The sequence below is a fragment of the Camelus ferus genome, chromosome 18 (assembly GCF_009834535.1).
Source record: "Camelus ferus isolate YT-003-E chromosome 18, BCGSAC_Cfer_1.0, whole genome shotgun sequence".
Lineage (NCBI taxonomy): Eukaryota > Metazoa > Chordata > Mammalia > Artiodactyla > Camelidae > Camelus > Camelus ferus.
This window is the reverse complement of record NC_045713.1, coordinates 35,533,445-35,552,365: the sequence shown is the minus strand read 5'-3', so window position 1 is coordinate 35,552,365 and position 18,921 is coordinate 35,533,445. Positions and strand designations below refer to the sequence as shown.

General features: G+C 44.6%; 1 protein-coding gene across 1 annotated transcript in view; it reads left to right on the top strand.

The window, feature by feature from the left end:
- Positions 1 to 1,981: 1,981 nt before the first annotated feature.
- Positions 1,982 to 18,921, top strand: part of LOC102509479 (nodal modulator 1) — a 50,875-nt gene continuing 33,935 nt past the window's right edge. Inside the window, exons 1-10 of the mRNA XM_032460970.1 lie at positions 1,982 to 2,298; positions 5,948 to 6,037; positions 7,572 to 7,617; positions 10,732 to 10,832; positions 11,499 to 11,605; positions 13,423 to 13,495; positions 14,958 to 15,110; positions 15,610 to 15,747; positions 16,079 to 16,168; positions 18,644 to 18,749. Of these exons, the coding sequence (XP_032316861.1) occupies positions 2,134 to 2,298; positions 5,948 to 6,037; positions 7,572 to 7,617; positions 10,732 to 10,832; positions 11,499 to 11,605; positions 13,423 to 13,495; positions 14,958 to 15,110; positions 15,610 to 15,747; positions 16,079 to 16,168; positions 18,644 to 18,749 (1,069 nt within the window). The 5' untranslated portion in view covers positions 1,982 to 2,133. The remainder of the gene's footprint in view (positions 2,299 to 5,947; positions 6,038 to 7,571; positions 7,618 to 10,731; positions 10,833 to 11,498; positions 11,606 to 13,422; positions 13,496 to 14,957; positions 15,111 to 15,609; positions 15,748 to 16,078; positions 16,169 to 18,643; positions 18,750 to 18,921) is intronic.

Genomic DNA, 18,921 nt, shown 5'->3' with positions numbered 1-18,921 from the left:
ATATATAGTTATATACATATAATATATATATATATATATATATATAAAATTTTTTTTAATGAAGGTACTGGGGATTGAACCCAGGACCTCGTGCATGCTAAGCATGTGCTCTACCACTGAGCTATACCCTCCCCCTCTGTGTAACATATATGCATAGATACAAAGATGGAAATGCACTAAATTGATCATGGGAATCCTAATTTTCTTTTCTTTTCCCTTTCCTTCCCTTTTCCATTTTCTTTCCTTCTGCAACAAGCATGTATTCCTTTCAAGACAGGAATGAAAGTCTCAGCTTTTTCAGACAGACAAGCGCAGGTGCTCAGTTTGAGTAAGGAATTCAAACCCTCTGCACTCACCACGCTGTCCTGTTAACTTCTTTGAGTCTTGTTCTCAGCTTTTACTGCAGGGCCTCCACAGCATGGGTTCCCTGGCTTATTTACCCCTTTCTTTCTGAGTTTCCCCAACCCTTGTCAGCCTTCAGCTGTCCTTTCTGCTTGGGCCTTCTGGAAGACCAGGGACACAAAAACACAAGGATTTGTCTTAAAGCTGAGTGGTGGGTCTGCTGTTTACATTCTGATTGCATGTTTATTTCAGGTGGTTTTAGTGGAGGCTGATGGGAATTAAAGGGAGGCTTGATCCCCTCTCCCTGCACCCCCCCCCCATCGGCACTGCTGCAGTCCTAGTGCTTTGTTTCTTTGTATATTTGAAGATAAATTGAGGGGTATGGTGAAAGTTGGACAGGGAATAATCAGGAAGGAAGGAAGAACACAAAGGAAATCAGCCAGGTAAGCCAAAAACAGAACTCAGGCATCCCAAAGCCTACATTTTAGCTGTGTGCAGCACCCTAGGCAAGTCCCTTTCCCTTTCTGGGCCTCAGTTTCCCATTCTGTAAGATAAGATGATTCCATGGGCCAGGATTTCCTAATTGATGGCTTTCAACCTGCTGGTGATTTGCTAAGACAAACCAGGGATTTATGTTAGGGAGAGCAAAGAGAATCTTTTTAATTCAGTTATAAATAATGAACCTCACAAAATAAAACAATTAAATAGTTTCTCTTTATAACTGAACAGTTGAGAGTATCACTGTATTTGGAGTGAGAAGGCAGAGTGAGAAACTGAAATCAGATGTACTCCTTACTGAGATCCTGGAAAGTATCATTCATTGTATCATTTCATTGTAGCCAGCATAAAGGTTTTGACCATTGTGTAGTATATAAGTCATTGTGGTTCATAGTTGCACATTGTGTATTGCTTAAGTCTTAGCCACAATGATTCCAGCTGGGAAATCTTCTCTTACCTCACCATTTAGAAACAAAGTATAACGACTATCAAAATAAAGCACTTGATTTTTCTTTTTTTAGGAATGAAGTGTAAGAATTTCAAATATCAGGTTAGAAAAACAGTTTTGTCTGTTTTGATGTGGTGACTTGTAGTCATCTACATTATTCAATCTTGGGACAAAATATAACATGCTGATATTTTAACGTATTTTCAGACAAATCATACATCATCTCACAGAGCTAATTCAAAGTAAGTCAAACTGTGTGCATCTCTTGCTTATGGGGAAAACCCTCAAAATTTGTTTCTATGCAAATATTATTATAGCTGGGATTAAATAAAATTTAAATACCTTTGGAAAAGATTATGCTGGACTTAAATGACTTACCTCTTGCTTAAAAAAACCCTGATTATTTATCATGGAAAAATGCACTGATTTACACAAATCTCTAAAAGGGGTTTGAGATTATACATCACTTGCGAAATTTAGGTCAAAAAGATTTCGGGAAAGTTTCTGGACACTTCGGTCAACAGTCACTCGTCAGTTTCAGTGCTACTGAATTCCAAAGCCGGATTCACCTACACACGCACCTTGCAACTGTACCAGCCAGACCGCGCGCGGGGTCCTCCAAGCCCCCAGAGGGCGCAAATGGTCCCGTTTTTGTTGCTGAGCATGCGCTGTAGATATCGTGTTTGGGGGCGTGGGCGTGGGGCCGGAGCGCGCATGCGCGGTGGCGGCGGGAGGGGCGGGGCCTGGGCTGTCAGCCGCCCGCAGAGGAGGAAGCCTTGGACAGCGCGGGGTGTAAGGGGCGGGCCCGGGAGGCCTGCTGAGGGTCGGGCGGCAGAGGCCGGGCCATGCGGGAGTGCTGGGCCGTGGGGCCGCCGGGGCCGGTGGTGGTGGCCGCCACCGTGGTGCTGCTGCTGAGCGGCGTGGGCCCGGCGCGCGGCTCCGAGGACATCGTGGTGGGCTGCGGAGGCTTCGTCAAGTCGGACGTGGAGATCAACTACTCGCTCATCGAGGTGAGCGCCCGCCCCGCGGCCCGGAGCTCGCTGTGTCACCCCGGGCCAATCGCTCAACCTCTCTGAGCCGCGGTGGCCTCGCCTCTGACACCAGGCTGTTGCCACCAGTCCCCCATTCCAAGAGTCCTTTCCTCTTTAAAGGCGCCGTTTTCCGCGGGCTCCCCACTATCTCCTGCCCAGTCGTGCTGGAGTGAAGGTTCTTATCTTGGGGTCAGCTACAGAGGGGGAACGGGGGCGGGAGCCTGAAAATACGTGATCTGGGGTGTAAGGGACATTTTTGGTGACGATGATGGTGGTTCATAACTTTTATCAGGTCACGCAAAACTAAGGATCCCCCAAGTCAAGACCTCGGGTTCTTCAAAACCCAAACTCTAGATCCGCGGGATCCAGGCCTCAGATCTCTTAAAACCCAGTCTCAGCAGGACCCAGACCACCTGAAACTGATTTCAGAACCAAAAGACCGCAAGTTTTACCCTCACAACACAGAATACCCCCCAATACTGAAGTTCTAATCCACTGCTTCTCCAACCCCCTGGGAAGCTTTTAAAGGGCATAGATTCCCATCCCAGAGATCTTGACCCGGTTTCTCTCTGTTGGCATCTCTGGGCTGAGAAACTGTATTTTTAACCTCCCTGATTTCCCCCATAGGACTGCTTTTCTTCTGAAAATGGAGAGTTGTCAGCTCCCCTGATTGCCTTACTGGGTAGTTATTGGAATTACACTAGAGATTTGTGCAGAAGTCTTATTAAGTTGCAGAGCCCTGTTCAGTTAGATTATTATTAGCCCAGTGGAATGATGACCCAGAAAGCTTTTGTGAGGAGGAAGGGGTAGGTGGAGCTAGGGGTAGATGGTCACTTGCAGGACAGATGGGAAGGGATCTGAGGGAGGGCTGGCCTCTATTTGAGGAGGGTATTGAAGGTGAGGCAGGAGAAGGGGATTTGAGAGAGGAAAAAGGAAGAGGCTGGGAGATGCCAAAGAGAAGGGACTGAGGACTGAGACCCCAGGGGCTGTTGGTCTGAAAGCACATTGAGCTGCTCCAGTGCTGGTAACTGGAGGGCTGCGATGAAGGGTTGAACTGGTGTGTTCTACAGAGCAGGTCACTGAGGATTGGGGGAGGGGTAGGAAGTAGATTCCACATCCCACTAGCTCTTTGGCCTCGCTCCAAGTCCCACAGTTTTTGTTCCTGTAGAATGGTGTTGGGAGGGAAGCAGCAGAACCCAGCACCATGTATTTTCTAAAGCAGTTCATCAGTTATCACCTTCAAGACCTATCTTCTCCACCATTTTTGGTCTTAAGAAGTCAGGTATTTAGTGAATCTACACATTGGCAGTGGCAGGGCTCCTAGGATCTCTGGGTGCCCATACCACCTCCTGGGTTGTGGGCACAGGGCATTTCAGCAGCTGCCTTGAAAGCCTTTTTGCAGCTTGTTTCCTGGGGCTTCAGGAGGAAAGTGAAGGCAGGTCTCCCACCCTGAACACTGATAATGACCTTAACAGCAGAGAGCAGGTTTTGTGATCTAGTATGAAATGTGTTCCTTCCCTCCCACACTGTTGGTGGGAATGTATTTAGTGCAGCCACTATGGAAAACAGTATGGAGATTCCTTAAAAAACTAAAAATAGACTTACTGTATGATCCTGCATTCCCAGACCTGGGCATAGATCCAAAAAAGATGAATACTCTAATTCAAAAAGATAAATGCACCCCAGTGTTACTAGCAGCACTATTTACAATAGCTAAAATGTGGAAGCGAACTACATTTCCACCGACAGATGATTGGGTAAAGAAGTTGTGGTATAAATATAAAATGGAATACTGCTCAGCCACAAAAAAGACTAAAATAATGCCATTTGCTGCAATATGAATGGGCCTAGAGATTAGCATACTAAGTAAAGTAAGCCTGAAAGAGAAAGAGAAATATATGATGTCACTTATATGTGGAATCTATTAGAAAAAAAAGACACAAGTGAACTTATTTACAAAACAGAAACAGACACACAGACATAGGAAACAAACAGGGTTATTGGGGGAAAAGGGGGTGGCGAGGGATAAATTGGGAGTTCAGGATTTGCAGATACGAAATACTGTATATGAAATTGATAAACAACAAAGTTCTACAGCGTAGCAGAGAACTATATTCGGTATCTTATAATAGCTTATAATGGTAATGAATGGGAAAAAGAACATATGTATAACTGAATCACTATGCTGTACACCAGAAACTAACACAACATTGTAAATTGACTATACTTCAACTAAAAAAAAAAAGTGTTCCTTGAGCCCTAAGACTGCCTGTCCAGATGATCTGAAACACTCATTGTTTCTTAATTTCTGATTATGAAATCAAATGTTTCATATATGTGGTGTATGTTGCCATCTTGCATCCTGATCTATGCTTTATGAAAGACATGTAAGTAAATTATTTCACAGTAATTCTTTTTTAAAAAAAATTTTTTGGGGAAAGTAATAAGGTTTGTTTGTTTGTTTGTTTGTTTGTTTATTTATTTATTTATTTATTTATTAATGGAGGTACTGGGGATTGAACCTAGGACCTCATACATGCTAAGTATGGGCTCTACCCACTGTCCCTCAACCGCCCAGTCATTTCTGGATTGTTTTCCTATGTTCCAGTAAAACTACCTTCACTCTTCTCCAGCTTTGTTCCCTTCTAGGTGTTTTTCCGTCATATTTATCCAGTCAGTAACTACTGAGTGAGCCCCTGCACGTGCCTGGTGGGGATAAAGCAGTTCAGTGACAAAAAGCCCTACAAAAGAAAAACCATATTGGTTGCTGCTACTTTAATAGTCAGGAGATTTCACATTAAAAACTGCATTCCTGATTTCTCTGGAAAACCAGCTGATCTTTGGGCTGTGGGTTAAGTAGCAATCTGTCTCTCTTTAGAAGAATGCCCGCTGATAGTACTTCCCTTGCCCCTCTGGACAGGGGCGTTTCAGCCCCTGCTTTAAGTGCATGCCTCTGAATTTCTTTGCAGCCTGTGAACAAGCTTGGGTATTTATTGAGTACCTACACTAAATAAGACACTGTCCTAGGCGCCATAAACCGTGATCACTGCACATGAAAAGCCTGTGGTCTGTACGTAATTTCCCTCTGTTCCTTTCCTAAATGTGCACATTGTGAGTTTGCTGTTTTATACATCTTAGCCAGTATGACCCAGTTCTGTTATTTCTGTATCATAGTTACTGATGATTAACATTAAGAGATTCTGGATGCGTGTTACTCCAAGTACTGGGACTCTTCGAGGTTAGTAATGCAGGTCCCTGGCCCTCGCCTGACACCTTCCAGTTTAGACATAGAAGTGAGGCTCAGGGATTGCATTTTAACAGGCACCTAACTGACAGCCAAATTCGAAAATTTCTTTTAGACCCAGAAACAGCATCGAGACAGCCACTAAAATAAGCTGAAAAGCACTGAAAAATGCAACTTCTGGCAGTAGTTTCTAACTTGAAAAATATCGAATCACATTATTTTGGGGTTACTTTGTGTCATTTCCCTCTGTCCAAAATGCCCAGTGTTAACAGCTGCACACGTCGGGTCCTGAGCAAGTGCCTTGTGACTGGATGTGTTCAGGTGCATTCTGTGTAGCCAGTTCTCAGAGGTGATAACTATGACTTCTCTTTCCTTCCTTTCTAGATAAAGTTGTACACCAAACACGGGACTTTGAAGTACCAGACAGACTGTGCCCCTAACAATGGTTACTTTATGATCCCCTTATATGATAAGGTAAGAGGAGAGAGCACTTTAGTCTTTTACGATGGGAAGTTGTTACCGTGACCCACGGAGCTGCGCTGGCCGGGAGAACGGCTTTCCCATGTGAGAAAATACTCATCTGCTATGTAAATTATAAGTGGAATATGACAGTTCTGAAGGCCAGATTCCAAGGGAGACAGCTTCTGAACTGGTTGGACTGAGTATAGTGATTCTCAGTGTCTCCAGGGACATGTGGCAACGTCTAGAGACATTTTTGGTTGTTACAACTGAGAGGGAGGGAGAATGCTCCAGTTACCTCGTGAGCAGAGACCAGGAGTGGAGCCAAATATGATGGGATGCTGTACGGAACAGGCCAAGTGTCTGCAGTGCCAAGGCTGAGAAACCCTGATTTAACAGAACCCTCTCCTACAAGCACCTTAAAATATAGTTAAAAAGAATTATACAAACAATATGTGAATTTATGAGCTTTGTGGGAAAAAAAATCAAGGTTTTTAGAAATATCTGGAGCAAATTTTGTCTTTTATCCTCCAAATCCCCCTCCGTAGTGATAACCTCTGATAAAAATTTTGGTGTGTATCTTAGCAGACTGCTTTCTCTGTTCTTAGAGTTACGCAGGTATCCAGGAATACACATGCACACATGTATGTAGACACACACAAACATGTATGCACACAGATGGGTATCCATGCATACCTGTACTCCCACACCTCATCCTCCCCACATTTCAACTTTTTATTTGGAAATGTAGCTTCATAGAAAGTTGTAAAAATAGTTAATATGCTACATAGTTTTGCTTTTGTTAAAAAAAAATACAAGTGGAATCAAACACCGTTCTGCAGTGTGATTCTGCCCCTCCCCCCATGGTGATATCTTGGTACATTTAGACATCAGTAGTAGGTGTGTGGACCTACTACTGTCCTTTTAATGGCTACACAGCGTGTCAGAGTCACACCAAACTTATTTTACTGCTTCTCTATAGACATAGAAGCTTTTCCCAATGTTTAAAATTGTTATTACTAACAACATAGCAATAAATATTCTTGAACTTAACATCTTTATGCACAATACATAAGATTGCTTTCTAGAGGTAGACTAGTTGGGTCTTGAAATCCAATTTATCTTTTTTGTTTTTTAATTATTGAAACATTCTCAAGGAGCCCTTTACTCAAGGGTGTATGAGTAAAATCGAGTTTTTTAAGAAATGGCTTTAGTTCCTGAAGATGCGTTCTGATCCTGGCAACCTCAGGCATATGAAGTGCTAACCGGCGACTGGGTTAATAGTACGTTTTCGCACCAGACCAGGAGTGGCTGAATATAGTGTCTTCAGAACTCTTTGGTGGCTTAAAAGGGAGCTTCTGGAGTTGAGCTTGCTGCGCCTGAGGGGAATCAAGAGCCCACTACCACTTAACAAGTACAAAGTTGACGCCTGGAATTCCATTTCAGGTGTGGACATTCTATATTACATGATAGCGCTGAACTAAATTAAACTAGTTGAAGAGTTATCACTTCTCAGTTCTTGACATTGATTTTATTTTTCCCCTTGTAGGGAGATTTCATTCTGAAGATTGAGCCTCCCCTAGGGTGGAGTTTTGGTAAGTTAACAAGTAACAAGTAAGGTATACTCTGTAAAGGAGTAGGTTGTATGCTGAATATTAATTTAAATTAACGAGTGCATAGATTGTTAAAATAGTAAGGGTTCATTTCTAGTGTGGAAGAGGGTATTTTTTTTCACCGCCTCCTTATTACTTTAGACTAGGTTGGATTTACCTTAGACTTACCTTAAAGATTTTCTGTCATCTTTTTTAAAATAGGCATCATTTCTTGAACCTCTCAGAAAAGTCTGCTTTTGCAGTTTCATTCACTAAATGCTAGTAGAGCTTAATAAATATGGAGGTCAGGAGTGGGGACTTTGTTCCTGTCCCAGGATGACTTCTGTCTTAGCCCCCTCAGGGTTTCTTGTTTTGTTTTTAAAACTTGTTTTTAGTGAATTAGTAGCAACATTAAACATTGTGAGATTTGACATAAACATCCAGATCTACTTGTCTTAAGAGATCAAAAGATCTGGCAGCCTTAGGCCTGACCAGCCCTCTGATAACCTTGGACAAGTTACTTACACTGGGTGGGCATCCATCTCCTCATTGGGGGCTCGGGAGAGTGGTGGTGCCAGACCCACAGGCTCCGTGGGGGAGTCATGGGCCAGTGTACTTCTGTGTTCAGAATGGCTGGCACATAACTGGCAATCAATTAGTAAACACTTAGAAGAAGTCCTTCCACACGTGCAAACAAAAGCTCCAAACTTTCCAGAGGTGACTGCTTTTTAGCAAAGTTGGAGAGGTGGGAGTGGGGTTGAGATCAGAAGAAAGGGTCTTGGGGGATGGATAAATCAGGAGTTTGTGATTTGCAGATACAAACTACTGTATATAAAATAGATAAACAACAGGGTCCCACTGTGTAGCACAGGGAACTATATTCAATGTCTTATAATAACCTATAATGTTAAAGAATTTGAAAAAGAGTGTATAAATATATATATATATATGTAACTGAATCACTATGCTATACACCAGAAACTAACACGACAGTGTAAATCAACTGTACATCAATTTAAAAAAAAAAAAAAAAGAAGAAGAAAGGGTTCGCTTTGGCACAGCTGACGTTTTTGGAGAGCAGAGCCGTCACAGTTCAGTAGAGGGCTGTGTGTGACCCAGTTCCTACCAGGCCGGCCTGTGAATTAGAGGAGGAAGAACTGAGCCCCTGTCGTCACAGAGGCAGCTACAGCTAGTTTGCTCTGGGAGACTAGTTGTTTCCCTGTTCACAGGCCAGGGCACCTGGCTGGTGCAGCCCCCAAAATGCAGGGGAATCAAACCCAGCTCATAGCCAGAGAGGTCACAGACCAGTGGCCGGCGAGAGTGTTCTGTTTGAATCCTCTTCTCTTCTTGTCAATTCTTTTGATAAGCTTTTTAAGAGTAAATTATAGTGTACTTGCAGAAAATTGTACTCACAATAAGGTTATTGGGTGGTGACTTTTCACAAAGTGAACACCCTCATGTAACCACTGCCTGGATAACAAGATAGAACCTTGACCAGGGCCCGGAAGTGCCCCATCCCAGGCACTTACTAACTGCCCCACCCCTCCCCACAGGTGACCACCGCCCAACCTCAAATTATAGATTATTATATCTGTCTTGACCTTCATATAAATGGAATCATACAGGGTACATTTTGTGCCTGGTTTCTTTCTCTCCACATTGTTCACGGGATTCATCCTTATCTGTGCAGCTCTGGTTAGTTCGTTCGATTGCTGTATGAATATAAAGCTATTTACCCCTCCTACTGTTGGTGGGTATTGGGTCGCTTCCCGATTTTGGCCACTAAGAACAGTGCTCCTGTGAACATCCTTGTTCATACCTTTTGGTACCTAGGCATTTGCGTTTCTGTTGAGTACATACCAGGGGTGAAATTGCTGGGCGATAGAATTTTCACGTGTCCAGCTCTAGTGGATATTGCCAGACAGCTGAAGCAGATGGCGCAGATTTTCGCTCTACCAGCCGTGTGTAAGGGTTGGGTCCTCCACATCCTCACCAGCCCTGGCTCTGTCAGTCTCTTCCATCCTAGCCGTCCTGGTGGTGATGTGCTGGCATCTCATTGTGGTTTTGATTTGCATTTCCTGATGGTCCATGAGACCGAACACGTTTTCATATGTTTACTGGCCATTTGGATGTTCTGTTTTGTGAGGAGCCCGTTCAAGGTTCTGTCCATTTTTCAGTGGCATCTTTCCCTGTGTGTGTGTGTGTGTGTGTGTGTGTGTGAGTGTGTGAAATTCTCTTCATTTTCTTTCATTTTTTCTCTACTTGTCACTCTACATTCTTCCTAATTTTTAAAAAACTCAGCTCTAACCCTTATTGTAATGAACTCTTAAAATTTTTAAATTGAATTAGTTGCTAATATTGAAAACTCCAGATTCCAACTTACAATCCAGATTTCCAGTTTTTCTCGAGAGGTTGGAAGCTCTGGCAGCACTGGGCCACGCGGTAGCAGTTGGCGGAAGCGGGGTCGCGGCTGCCCCTTTTTCCATTTGCCGTGCTCCTCACTTGGCCTGCCTGCTTCCTTCTAACCCCCCGGCTCCTGTGGGCATTGGAGTTTATGGTGCTGGTGTGACGGACGTGGCTGAACTCATGTCCTTGGTCAGGAGACAGATCTGGAGCCAGACTTTTTGGGGTTGAACTTGGGCTCTGTCACTCACAAGCTCTGTGATTTACTGTTCTGTGCCTCAGCTTACCCCTCAGTCAGCTGCAGACATTGCTACCTACACGTCTCAGGTAGTCATGAGGATTAAATGCACTTAGCTCAGTGCCTGGTCTGTAGTGAGCGCTCAGTAAATACAGCTCTTTGGCGCTCACTGCGTTTCCCCTGGGACTCTGAGACACACCTCGGTTGCAAGACTGTTGTTAGAGTATATTATACTCTAAACCCGGTTCCCTCTGGAGTGGGGGAGCGGGTGTCCAGGGCATGAGAGTGGGAGGGAGACTTTTCCTTGCATAATTCCTGTGCCTTTGGATCTTGGACCATGTGAGTGGCTCAGAAATGAATAAAATGAAAGTTAACCAGTAAAATGTGTTTTACCCAGACGGTTTCATCTTATCCCAGAACTCAGCTCCCTCTCGTGTCCTCTGCCCCGTTCCCTCCCCTCCCGTCTCGTTGCTCAGAGCCGACCACCGTGGAGCTCTACGTGGATGGCGTCAGCGACATCTGCACAAAGGGCGGGGACATCAACTTTGTGTTCACGGGCTTCTCTGTGAATGGAAAGGTTTGGCATTTGTCATGTCTGCTCTGTGGTACAGACCGAGTCTTCTCTTACCTTTAAAAAATAAGACATTTCAAACTGGGGGCTTTGAGCCCACAAGGGACCCACATAAGCTTCAGGAGGGTCTGGAGACTCCATGAAATTGCGTGTAAAATGTAGCGGGTATATTTTGGGGTCGGGCCTAGGTTGCTGGTCACTCCCCTGTCCGGGTATAGATGCCAGGATGGACTTTTAGAGGCTCAGGCGCTCAGGGGGAGTTGTTCCTCCCTGCATCCAGTGCCAGGGTTGAGATGGGCCTGTCTCCTTGCCTTCCCTTTGTTCGTGGCGGGTTTGTTCTTTCCCTCCACCCTGAGAGTGAGGGCGTTTGGCCCCGGCTCTATGTGTGGGCTTCTTGTTAGAGGTGAGGGGCGTGGGTATTTATTTCTCAATAGTTTGTAAAATAATCGTGCATCCTTACCTGGTGGTATCTCAGAGTGTCACTTTACTGTTGCCTGTCCCAGACCCCAAGCCTCCCTGGGAAGGGCACCCATGACCTCTGCCATCTTTTCCAAGGACTCCCGACCCAGAGAAGGTTGTGGGCCCCGAGTGGGGAGCGGGGTGGACAGTGCTGCTGGGAGGAGCACGCTGCTGCTGGGCAGCTCCCAACCTCCTCCTCCTTCTCCCCGGCAGGTTCTCAGCAAAGGGCAACCCCTGGGGCCCGCAGGAGTTCAGGTGTCTCTGAGAAACACGGGCACCGAAGCCAAGATCCAGTCCACGGTCACACAGCCTGGTGGAAAGTGAGTCATGCGTGTGCTGTCCTGCCCGGCAGCTGGAGGGGGGCTGTGATAGGGGACAGCGGGGAGCTGTGGAGTTAGGGAGACCTGGGTTCAAATCCTGATTCAGCCTCTTAACTTAGGACGGGTTCATGCCCCTCAGGGCCTCACATGCCTCATCCGTAAGTTGGAAGTCATTTGACCCATTACCTCTGATAGGATGATTAAGTGTGAGATAAATAACGCACCTGCTGCGGGGCCTGGCAAGGGGCAGGCCTTCACGGAGTCGGGACTGGCTCTTGGGCCAGAATCCTAGTTCCCCCATTTACTAGCTGTGTGCCCCGGGGCAAATTACTTAATGCCTCTGTGCCTTAGTTTCCTCATTTATAAATGATGATAATCATGGAACCTACCTCCTAAGGTTATTGAGAAGATTAAATTATAATACTGCTGTTTCAAACTGTGTGGCATAGACTATGTGCTTAATAACTTAGCTCAATACAGATTAGCTCAATTATGATTTTTAAACATCATTTTATCACTATTACATCACAATCATTTTGTAGTTGAGACTGATGACTATTTAATTAGCCTTGTTGAGTCAGATTTAAAGCATTTATTTAACGGATTTATATCGTTAAGTTGTAAACGTTAATAGATGTGCCAAGATTAATATCAGAATAGTTCCAGCTCATAATTTTGAAAGCATACAAATCACTGCTGACTTCAGTACACAAATCTGACTAAACTGCAGAACAGAAGTCCGTCAGTACGTCATCTAATTTTTAAATAATCATTGTTGAAATTATTTTTCAGTTTTGGAAAATACTGATTGATGCCTCTCCATCCCCCACCCTGGTCTGTAGAAGGAACATGAAACTTTCATTTTCTCTACTTTCTCAGTCATGGGCTGTTGACCTTGCTGGGAAAAGTGACTTGAACATTCTGAAACTCTTTCATGTGCACTAACTAAACCGACAGCAACTTGTAGAACTCGGATGCTCTGAACATAAAGTAGAGGGTAAATCTTACCGAGACCAAAATTCAGTGGCCCTGTCAACTTTGTTGTAGCAAAGTGATTTTCAAGCCCAATCCAGTTAGATTAGGCAATATTTGATGTAGTAAAATGCCACAGAAGAAGAAGCTGAATGAAATTTCTGTAGTTCATGTCACTGGAATTAGCCCTGCAAATCTGAATGTGTCAGAATCCTGGGGGTAGCATTTCCAACCTCAGCTCAGCCCACTCTGGTCTCGGTTTTGCCCATCACTACTAGAGTAATCTTCATTGGCTTCTGGTTTCATCATAATTGCTTTGTGCAAGAGCAGAGAATGGCTTGATTTGTTTCTGATAACGGATCTAAACTTTCTGGGGTAGGAGTCAAAGCTCACTATCATTTGCTCTCCCCTGACCCTTAAGTGTCATCTTGTGTGAGCGTCTGTCTCAACCTATGGGGTCCGTCCTCTGTTCCCTACCCACCCCTCCTCCCTTCCCACGTCTCCTCGCCTATCCTCGCCTCTCACTCTCAACACACACTTGACTGATCCCTGCTAAACCACAGTGACTAGTTTTTAGGCCAGAAGTCCCTGGGGCTCAGGGAAGCATCGACCTTCCTTCCTATTGGCACGTGGAACACCTGTCCTTGGCACACACAATACTCAGTACATGCTGCCTGATGAGGATTTGTACAGCAAATGTTGAATTTCATTTATGCTCATTTAACTGGCTAATGGCAAGTTTGTGATCTTTTAGACATTATTTTCTTGTGCTTCCAATAGTAGTCCTAAAATTAGAAATACCTGGGATGTTGGGAGAAAGTGAAGTGGTACTTTGTATTTCTTAGGTTTGCATTTTTTAAAGTTCTTCCTGGTGATTACGAAATCCTTGCAACGCATCCGACCTGGGCACTGAAAGAGGTGAGCATTGATTTCAGTTCTGTCGATAAGCCGTGCCGATAGTGTACTGGTTTGGGGACAAATGTAGAGGTTTTTAGTTCAGGATATGAAATGAGTTTATGGTTTTTCTAGAAGTAGATGAAAAAACAATGGTGCTGCTGATGAGTTTGGTGGTATTTATCCATGATAGCAGATGTTGCTTATGTCGGTTTCAGTTTTAGGTGACAATATTGTCTTCCTGCTGTGAAATAGGTTTGTTATTAACTGTAGCTATTTTGAGCCAAAATCAACACCAGAAGGACCCGATGAGTCCTTTTTCAGTCTGTAACAACAATCTTAGTAAGATTCTAGGAACTCTTGTACATGTGCCCAAGGAGAATGTCTAAGAATATTTATTACAGCTTTGTTTGTAATAGCAGAATGTTGTAAACAACCAAAATATCCACTAAGAGGAGAACGGATTGTGGTTTCATCACACAATTGAATTCTGTTTGTCAGCAATAATGAATATGCTTTTTTAAACTTCTACACTTTTCCACCTTCCAAATTTTCCATCTCCACTCCTTTATGCTCTTCTGTTTTGTACGCTCCAACTTTTTTTAAATGAGCATGCTTTATTTTTTTCCCATGTTTAAAGGTATGTTGGCATGTATTTTTAAACTCTCTGTTAATGTACAATTCACATAGAGAAGAGTGCACTTAGTCTCCATGTCCAGCACAGTGATTTCCCCAAACTAAACACACCACGCCCCCAGCACCAGACACAGAACAGAACCAGCACCCCAGGAGCCCCCTCATACTCATTGCTAGTCACTGCTTCCCCAAAGGGTGACATTATCCTGACCTTTAACAGCAGCTTTACTTTAAAACACAAATTTACATAAGCTCAAATTCCTTTAAGCATACTCTTAACAAATAATGCAAACCTTAAAATGTATTCTATTTGTAATGTGTAAGCTATTGTCTCTTCACAGATACTACAGAAACTCACTTAGTAGGTTTCCTCCTTTTGTGATCTTTTATTATAAGATATTTCAGCCAGACAAAAAGATATAAGGATATACTAAAGAACAAGCTCCAAACAGCTGAAGAATAAGAGAGAAAAAATACAATCCCAGGCCCTTGCAGACCCCCATGTCCCCTCCTCCCTCTGCAGATCAGTGTCATAGTGAATATGGCATTGGCCATTCTCATTTACGTCTGTATGATTTTTCTGCATATGAATATATCCGTAGTGGTGCTATCATAAATGGTTTAAATTACTGTATAAACAGTATCATATCTCCTCATCTCCATTTTGCCACATTTCCCTTCACTTCATTTTATGCATTAAAAATAGTTGTGATCATCCTACACATGCAATGTCATATGTTGCTTCCCCCCTCTCCCCCACCCAGTTAATATGTTCGTGTAGGCATGTCCTCATGTTGTTAAACGCTTTGTGAGTGTTTGTTCTTTTGGAGGTTAAAGTCTTCTTTTGCAGGCAAGCACCACTGTGCGAGTCACCAACTCGAATGCCAACGCCGCCGGGCCCCTCATCGTGGCTGGCTACAACGTGTCTGGCTCTGTCCGCAGTGACGGCGAACCCATGAAAGGCGTGAAGTTTCTTCTCTTCTCTTCTCTAGTAAGCAGAGAGGTGAGCAAAGAAGAGTGAACAGGAGAGACTGTGGGCAGTGGGTGGAGGAGATGGGGGATCGCAGACTAAGAATACATGGTTTAAAACGCAGGTCAAGGTTGACTTATAGTCTCAACATTTAAGAACCTTGTGCTTCTCTGTTGACTCACAAGAAACTGAATGTCTACCCTGGGAGGCAGTGGACTTTGGTGGAAAGTGCACAGGCTTTGAAGTCAAATAGATCCAGGTTCAGACAAAGCCCAGCTCTGCCTCTGACCATCTGTATGAGCCATTGTCGGGGGAAGGGGAGCAGTCAGGTGGTTTTTTCCAAGGAGATGGTGCCATTTTTAACTTTTCAACTTGAATGTAAAGATTTTTGTTCTTTTTAATCTCTGCTATGTCCTAGGTTTCAGAAATATATATTTTGTGAAATAAAACCTATACAATTTTTTTTTATAGTGTGGATGTTTGATGTAAGTGGAGAAGGAAGTGATTTTGGCTTTTTTTTCCCCTGGCGTAGGATGTTCTGGGCTGCAACATCTCCCCAGTGCCCGGGTTCCAGCCACAGGACGAGAGTCTGGTGTATTTGTGCCACGCGGTTTCCAAAGAAGACGGCTCCTTCTCTTTCTATTCCTTGCCAAGCGGGGGCTATACTGTGGTGAGTGAAGCAGACTTCCGTTCTGTTCATGTCTGGGGCTCTGATGGCACAGTAAGAGTCAGTGCCGTTTGGGTATCACAGGACTGAATGGTTGGCTTGCAGTTGCAGGAACATTTTATTTAGCAGTTACTTAAGATGAGATGCTGACCCCTCAGTAACAGCTGCAGAAAGTGCAAGCCTGTCTCTTTTAAATCTGCAGCCGTTATGATTAACAGCGTCTCCTTGCCTGCCCTGAACCCCTCGTCACTTGTGGGCTGCTGGATCGAGTATTCCTATTGATGGCTGAAACATGTTACTTGGCTCCTGGTGATTAACAGACTCTTCCTTCCAGATTCCATTCTATAGAGGGGAGAGGATTACCTTTGACGTTGCTCCTTCCAGACTTGACTTTACGGTGGAACATGACAGCCTGAAAATTGAGGTAAGACTTCCTTGCCTTCTGGAAGGACAGGTGTTAGAGTTCCCACCCCTGGGCATGGGTGTTGCAAAGGTATCTAAAAAAAAAAATCAATATTTTATCTAGAAGTGCCATTGGAAAAAATGGAATCTTCTCCTCTGTCCCAGTTTATTCTGGGATCCTCTAGATTCTTCACCTTGTTCACATAGTGTCTTTATCTTAGAGAATTGGAGCCCTAGTTATAGCTACTTCATTCAGTGAAATGTATTTATTGAGTGTCAGTGGCATATTTCAGGTACTATTCTAGGGATGGGGAAATAGCAGTGACCAAAAGAGGAGGAAATTCTTATTTTTGTGGAATTCACATTCTAATGGCAAAAAGAGACAATGTACATAAATTAGCATATTAGAAGGTGTTGTGTTCTTTAGAAAAATAGAGGGGATTATACAGTTTCAGGATTAAAACGGATTATGGTCTTATAGGTTGTTCTTGGGAGGTCCTCACGCTGAAGGTGACTTATGAGTAACAACCTCAAGGGGAAGAGGCAGTGAATTGTACTGTGGGAAGAGTGTTTAAGACCGGGAACGGCAGGTGCAAAGGTCCTGAGGCAGGAGTGTGCCTGGAAGGTTTGAGGGTCCCCAAAGAGGCTAGGGTGGCTGGAATGGAGGAAGGGAGGAAGGGAAGAAGAAGAGAGTCAGAGAGATGATGGGGTATGTCGTGGAGGTCCTGTAGGCCATTCCAGACGACAGCTGCACCACTGAAAGTTTCTGAACAGAAGAGAGGTTGCCGTATTGAGAAGAGTCTGCAGGGGACAAGGTGGCAGTGAGGGACCAGTAGGAGGCTGTGGCAGGAGACCAGGTGAGAGCTGACAGAGCTTGGACCACAATGGGATGATCGGTGGGGTGGTAGGTGGCCTTTCCAACTCCCTGGACCCTAAAATAGATGGTAAATGTGTTTTTCATCATATTTCTATCTTTAATTACAGAAATAGAAAATGGTTATTGTAGAAAATTTGCTAGACCAAGCAAATCCCAAAAGAAAACAGCAGTCTTTCCTAAGTGGACCACCCAGTGTTACAGTTATTAAAAAAATTAGATTTTAATTGTTTTCTTTTAATGTTTCATTAGAAAGTACAGCATTAAAGTAGCTTAAACTGGTGGGAGCTGGCTTTTAGGTCCCATGCTCAGTGGGGTTCTGACTCTGCCTTTTAAGATTCAGTAGAGCATTTGGCTGTTCTGCTGTGTGCTGGAGGTGGGGATGGAAGGGAGAAGGTGAAGTCCTTGGTTGCTTCACAGGGCTTGCAGAGAAGGATGAGGACAGGTGAGCCAAGAAAGACGTTCCCAGATCACAGCCAAATACATGTTTTTAAACAGACTTGAATGGAATTTCAGGGAACAGCCTGTAAGCTGTATGAGGTCAGAACCTGTTGAGTCTTATTCTTTATTGTGTTGCTCATATGTGATTTAGTGTCAGGCACATGTTAGGGGCCTAATAAATGTGATTGTTGAGTGAATATATGATTTAATAAGTGAGTAGACCATGTCTTTATAGGAGGCTCAAGAAGAGCTAGCTGACTAAAAAGGAAGCCATTTTATTTTATTTTTTAAATCTCTCTCAAATGCTGTTGCATGGAAGCATGTATCCATCCATCCATTCATTCATTCAGGAGTCTTTTATTGTGTGCTTACTGTGTATCAGGTGATTAAGACAGAAAAGGTCCCTATCTTCATGGAGCTTACATTCTAGTGGGAGGTAGACAAACTATAAGAAATCAAAGGACATACCCGATATTGGAAGTTTTTGGATGGAGCCTATAAAGTAGGTTGATGTGATGGACAGTGACTGGCTGGGGCGAGAGGCAGGGGCTCCTGAGAGAGGATAGTCAGGGAGGGCTTCTTGGAGGTGGTGACAGTTTGAGCTGAACCTGAAGGAGGAGAAGGAGCTGCTGCTTCTTGGATCTCCTCCAGGTCGGGGAGGAGATCCAGGCTGAGGGAGCAGCTGGCTTAAAGGCCCCACGTGGGGAAAGCATGTGGGAACCCAAGGTCAGGGTGCTGGGACCCAGCAACTGCAGAGAGCCAAGGCCTGGCCCTCACAAGGAGGAGGGCACAGGTGGGCCCACCAAGTGTGGAGGATGTTCGGCAGTGGAGGTTCAGTGGGGGGGTGTAGGTGGAGTTAGTGAGACTTGAATTCCCAGTTATGGTGGGAAGACGGGAGAAGGGCACCTGAGACCTCGCAGAGGTGGAATCCACAGGCCTGACTGTTGTTGGCGTGTGGGCAGCAGGGTGCAAGGTGATGCTGGGGTCCGAGCTGGGGAGACTGGAGGATGGCGTGGCCCACAGGACCGGGGCGAGGCAGGAAGGGGCAAGGGCTGGAGGCTCTCATGTCTGACTCAGTGATTTTTAACTGAGGAAAGGTTAGGGTTAGGTGGCATCGTGACATCAGGGAGGCTTTTGTGGCCCAAGCATATGGGAACCTTCTTTCTGTTCCTCATCTTCCAGCCTGTGTTCCACGTCATGGGATTCTCTGTCACCGGGAGGGTCTTGAATGGACCTGAAGGAGAGGGCGTTCCAGATGCAGTGGTCACCCTGAACAACCAGATCAAAGGTGGGCTGATACTTTGGGCCCTGGGCCGCCTGCCGGGGCTAGGTTTGGATTACAGAGAGAAATGGAAAGGAAACAGAACCTCAGTGACTCTGTGAAAACAGGCCAGCTTTTTGTCTCAAGTATCCTCACGCAGATGAGGGATTTGCAGTTGTTCTGGGCTCATCTCGTGTTG